Below are 6,023 nucleotides of genomic sequence, written 5' to 3'. Positions count from 1 at the left end.
GAGAGAGTGTTCAGTTTCATCAGTTGGGGTTTGGGATCTTCCCAAGACAAGCTTTATTCCTTGTTTGTTGGCAGGATATCAACGTCTCATCTCTCTCCAGCGGACATGAATACCCAGGACACTGACCACTCTAGATGTCAGGATGGGACGCTCACCCGCCGGGCCAGGAGCTTTAGCACAAAGCCTAGTGTACCCTGTACCGGTTCTCTTTTCCTTTTAAGGGTAATGGTATTTGATTGTCAACTGGTGTCGGTCAAATGTGACCTCCCCCCCCCCCCCCCCTAACATGGGCACTAACGTGATTAGACATAAATAGCTCTTGTCTCAATACATTGTGCAACTAGATACTGTAGTAGGCCCTCCAACCATATGAATGCTGGGATATGCTCAACCTCCCACATACCACAGAGATCTTTAGAGGGCCACAGAGATGTGCAGGAAAATCAATATTACAACATTGTGGAATGTTGGAGAATTCAGATGTAATCAGAAAAAAGTGGAGTGAATGTGTTTTGTAGTTCAAAGGATAATATTAAAAGCTCATAGGGAATTAAATCTATGACCTTATTGAGTTTTTCGTAAGTCATTCGGGCATCATTCAGGCGCATTTGATCTCTGAACGATGCAAACCACATTTCAACCACGCATCAGACAAACAGACAGACAAACATGACTTTGCTTTGACGATTGCATCATGTTTATTACTTGAGTGTCCATTCAAAGCAGACATACTATGGTGTACAAATTCACCATAGGCTCTTCAGAGGAATAACACGCCCTGAGGTATCTCCTAAACATACTGGAATGCATACAATGCTTACATTATACCTTGTATGCACATTGGATACATTACATTTGAATGTATGTTTAGCATACTAAGGGGCAAATCAAAGCTTGGTATAATAACTGGGAACTGGGGAACAGCCGGACTGATATGATACAACCAAACACAGTGTTCCATCTGGCAGCGCAACATCAGCAACTCAGATAAGAGATTTGTAAACCGTTTGTGGCACTGCAAAATTAACATGGAATTTGAAATGAAAACAATAATACAATACTGTAGTTGAAGTAGCCAAACTGAAATGAAATGCGAGTTGTCAATGTGACTATTTTTGGATGTTTACATTTATACAAATCCAGTATATGGGCACCAAACTGGTTACAAACTGTATTTACAACAATGCAAGAAATGGTAGAAAGTTATAAAAAATACATAAACCATTAAATATTCAACTAAATCTTGCAAAGTCGTCCAAAATCAGCCTCCGGTTGTCCGTAGATGTCCATGGAGTTGAAGTGAAATACAAAAATATCACTAAGGGTCACGAGAATCCATCTTCCGTTCTTGTTGACGTTTATTCTACTCCTTTCATGAACTCCAAGAACTCTGTAACCACAGGGAAGAATAACACAAGTCAACTCCCAAGAAACGTTTCCCTCAAACTCATCATAGACCGCAGCCAACCCCAGACACGCCTGGTTCTAAAACGGTTCCGGAGCGTCCAACAGGTTCCGAGACAGCTTCTACCTCCAAGCTATACGACTTTGGAACTGATTCCCCCGACTGCCTGCACTAGAGACAATTTGCACTTCAGTGTACTTCACTACACAGATACACACTCACACATACTCACACACACATAGACATATATTCACCCCTGTCATTGCTGAGGCACTTTACTGTGCATTATTGCCTATTGTGTTTATCTATCTATATATCCTTATATTTACACTGTTGAGAGGCTGCTCATAAAACAGTGCATTGTACTGTTTACATCTGTATCCTGTGCATATGATACATAAACGTTGATTTGGATCAATATCAATATGGTCAACAGAACAGTACTGCCATTATCCATCAAACGTAATCAATCAAACTCCCAACGCACGTTACTGAGCACGTGAGGTACAAAAGATCCTCACCATCATAGTCGATCTTTCCATCGTTGTTCTTATCCCCGTCCTTCATCAGCTCCTCGATGTCGTCCTCCGTGATGGCCTCCCCTGTAGCCTCCAGCATCAGCTTCAGCTCATCCAGGTCGATGTAGCCGTCTGCATTCCTGTGGAGACGTAGGAAGAGATCAGACCACATGTCTGGTCGACCAGCCACCCAACTGGTTCAGCGTTCAACAACACTACAGGACAATGTTGGCCTGGCCTATTACAATTCAAAGTTAAATTGGCTAAAGAAGAGACAGATTAACATCCAGGCTATACACCAGTGGAGCTCCTCACCCCAATCTAGATGTATTTATATTTAGATCAACAAAATGTTGTTATTATATCTCTCTCACAAGGCTCAGATTCAGAGAGTTGTTACACAAAATATGATGTAGGTGTCATGGTGCTGAATATATATGAGAAAGGTTCCCTTTGTTGAGGCGCAAACAAGGAGGGATTGTTGTGTCGAGTGGGTGTTCAGAGCTAGTCGTCTACAAGGCTCTGTGATAGTGGAACAATACAAAAGAAAGGGAAAAAAAAGTCATCCTTCCTTCTTCTGTTATTGTGACTGCCAATGGCCCTTGATTCTAGCAGAGATTTTAGCTTATGATGACTGATGTATCGATGATTCACTTATTTTAGACAGATGTACTGGCTGTAAGTCGCTTTGGATAAAGGCTTCTGCTAAATGTCAAAAATGTACATGTAAATGTCAAAAATGTACATGTAAATGTCAAAAATGCAATGCAGCACGCTTTGAGACATCCCATTGCCATAGAGTATGTAAAGAACAGACTACAGTTTATACCAACTACTCGATGATAGGAACAAATCTATAAAGAGTAATTCTTCTAGAGTAGGCTCCAGCCCTTTGTGAGTGTCTTTGTGTAGCAGACATGAAGGTAGAGGGTAAACTCACTTGTCAAACATGCGGAACAGCTCTGCAAGCTCCTCCTCTGTCTTCCCTTTGCTGTCGTCCTTCATGCACCTCACCATCATGACCAGGAACTCTTCAAAGTCCACCGTCCCACTGGCTACACACACACACACACACACACACACACACACACACACACACACACACACACACACACACACACACATTCAGGATATCGCCATATACTCTTGACATAAGAACACTGGACAAGCATACATGGAATTCAATCTGAAGTGCTCCACATCCAGTCTTCACACAGCTTTGCTATCTCAGGTTCAGATTACCAGAGTCTGAGAAGGTCTATTACAGCATGTCCTGTAATAGCAGGCTATTTATCTGTTTATAAATGTTACTGACAAGCTATTGATGCTCTATTCATTGACCCCACACAGTAGCTAGCTCTTTCAATAAGCAAACAAAATCCGTTTTGTCCTCCTTTCCCCTCTAAGTGAACAACATTCTCTGCCACAACCCTAACCCTAACCCTAACCCTACATGTTTAAATTGGCCTATTGATGGGTTAGGTGCAGTAGTTTTCAACCCTCTCCTCGGGGACCACCAGCCGTTCCACATGGTCTGTTCCACCACCAGCACACCTGATTCAACTAATCAAGTACAAACCATAATTGCTTTGCACTTGATTAGTTGAATCAGGTGTGCTGGTGGTGGAACAGATCAAATATGTGGAACGGCTGGTGGTCCCCGAGGAGAGGGTTGAAAACCACTGGGTGAGGGTGTTGAGGGTCTCTGTCCTCCAGTGTTTAGTTACCATCTTCATCCACCTCATCGATCATCTCCTGCAGCTCCTCGGGGGTGGGGTTCTGTCCCAGCATCCTCATGACCTTCCCCAGCTCCTTGGTGCTGATGCAGCCATCCTCCGCGTCTTGCACGAAGATGTCAAACGCCGCCCGGAACTCTACGACACAGCGGCACAGAGAGGACATGTAGGCATTCATCTCTATGTGTGGGCTAACTGTGAGATCACGGATCAGAAGCCTGTGAGATCAGACAGCTACTACAATCCAGTCCTTTATCCAGTGTTAAACAATGCTTTAGTCTATCCACTTCTTTTACAACTCTCCAGACAGTTATCATTGATTTATTCATCGGTTCTAAGAAGAGGACATGTTGTTTTTAGATGTTAACACTAGAGGCTTTCTTTGAGACTCAAACATGTTGTTGTTTTTGGTAAACTGGAATGAATTTGAATGAAAAAAAATCATGTTTTTGTCAATCATGTTTTTCTGAACGTACCATTTTTCTGCTCATCTGTCAGCTGCTCTACCTATTCAATAGATGAAAAGGTTTGAGAAGAAGTTGAACATGATGTGTCACAGTATAATATAAACTACTTCTATTACAAATAATATTCAAGATTCAATAAGATGACATAAGATTACACTCATCACCTTTCATTCTTTATTGTCACAAAACCCGTGGTCATAATGCCTTTTACAAAAGGCCCGGCGGTCCTGGACCTGCAAAATGGTGGCTTGAATTTGTCGTAGTGGGTGTAATCAAAGAAACCTTCAAAGGACCTACAGTACATTCCAGACCCATTCCCTGGAAACAGATCGCCTCAATTGTTGCTTTACGCGAAGCTTATTCCTCTCTGAAAAAAGGTAGGCTACATTTATTTCGGTACCTCACACCATTGGTCATCCCTCACAAAATACAAAACCTATATTTCAAACTGTGGCTTGGCCTGGGCTAGGCCTGTGAGCAGTGGAGTTATAAATAAAATGACAGGGGGATCAGAAACCGCAGATACAGGGCACAATACACAGTGCTTTAAATTAGCATAGCTGTGGATCTGGCCCAACAATGGAACAGTAATCCAGGAAAAGCTACTGCGAATGAGAGAGGGAGACAGCTGCTTATGTAAGAGTTATTGTCTGTCGTCTGCCGCAAATTAAACACACTCTTGCTGGTGATGATATACGAACAAAAAAGCAATGTCCGTCTAAACGTCGCCACACACGCTCAACGCATCCAACATTCCTGTGTGTTTTCTCTGCGTTTGAGGGGGTCAGCTGTAATACTCAGTAGAGACACGGGTGGCCCAGCCAAGCAGGCAGGCGGACAGGCAGGCAGGCAGGCAGGCAGAGATAGGCAGATAAACATACAGCTCTCGCAGGCTCACAGATAATGCTGGAATTCAGCCTTGGGGGGTTTATCTAAACCTGAAGCCCTTCTCTGGCACCACAGAAACACACATGCAGGGGTGTCTGAGCAATTGGCCAAAATTAGCCATGTGAAGTAGGACTGCTCCATTTGTAGTCATGAATGAAAGAGCACTGTGGTGCAGGGGCTTGTCCCGTCACTGACCCCCCGCAGTGGCTCCTATCAAGCCTGATAGCTTTGAAGAGGTAGGGCAGCTATATATATGGTATCTAGTTTCACTTGTCAATAGCTGCTGTTGTCTATGAAGTCTAGACAGAGTGCAGTTGCGAGGTTTAAGTCAAATCAAGTGTGATTTGTTCACTATTTGTCGAACGCAAGAATCACAAGAATGAACGTGAGAAGATTTGGTTTGGGATGGTGTTAATTTGAGCTTCGTTCGAAGGAAGTACTTCTGAAATGTTTGCGAGACGTTTAAAACGATGGAAATACTAAAATGACCTCTGTAATTCACATCATCATCGGTGGGATCCTAACCTTACCCATAATGCTAATCTGTTTGCAGTAGTTTACAGAAGATAACAGTGACTGTTTTACATACTGTATCCCCTAATACAGGGGAGGAAAAATACATGTTATTGTATTATTACTGATCAATGTCACATTTGACCTCACTCAAAAGTGCTCAGGTCTTTTTGGGCACAGACCTCTCAACCCCAAAACGTTCCAATATTCTCCAAATGTAATCAACACTTTCATTCATGTCAAACTCTATCATCCATGATACTGATCAATAGAAACAAATCTATTGGTGAACATCTGTCGATCAAATCATTCGAACTGATGCTCACCACAAATTAAACACTCCCATATTATTCGAGAGAGAGAGAGAGAGAGAGAGAGAGAGAGAGAGAGAGAGAGAGAGAGAGAGAGAGAGTGTGTGAGAGAGAAAGAGAGAGGGGGAGTGAGTAATACTGTTGTAGTTGAGAGGAACCTACCGCAGCTTTGTAGATGTCGTTCA

The 6,023-nt window shown here is 42.8% G+C and overlaps 1 protein-coding gene across 1 annotated transcript in view; it reads right to left on the bottom strand.

Moving 5' to 3' along the window:
* Positions 1-1,277: 1,277 nt before the first annotated feature.
* The window catches only part of tnnc1a (troponin C type 1a (slow)), a gene marked incomplete at its 5' end in the record, with an annotated part of 4,747 nt that continues 1 nt past the window's right edge, over positions 1,278-6,023 (bottom strand). Inside the window, 6 exons of the mRNA XM_080533322.1 lie at positions 1,278-1,390; positions 1,927-2,063; positions 2,864-2,978; positions 3,651-3,797; positions 4,136-4,166; positions 6,001-6,023. The exon at positions 6,001-6,023 is cut by the window's right edge and continues 1 nt beyond it. Coding sequence (XP_080389448.1) covers positions 1,359-1,390; positions 1,927-2,063; positions 2,864-2,978; positions 3,651-3,797; positions 4,136-4,166; positions 6,001-6,023 — 485 coding nt within the window. The 3' untranslated portion in view covers positions 1,278-1,358. The remainder of the gene's footprint in view (positions 1,391-1,926; positions 2,064-2,863; positions 2,979-3,650; positions 3,798-4,135; positions 4,167-6,000) is intronic.

The sequence above is a fragment of the Nansenia antarctica genome (genome assembly GCF_963989245.1).
Source record: "Nansenia antarctica genome assembly, chromosome: 6".
NCBI lineage: Eukaryota > Metazoa > Chordata > Actinopteri > Argentiniformes > Microstomatidae > Nansenia > Nansenia antarctica.
Note: the sequence above shows the minus strand (reverse complement) of the source record. Positions and strands in the feature narration are given on the sequence as shown.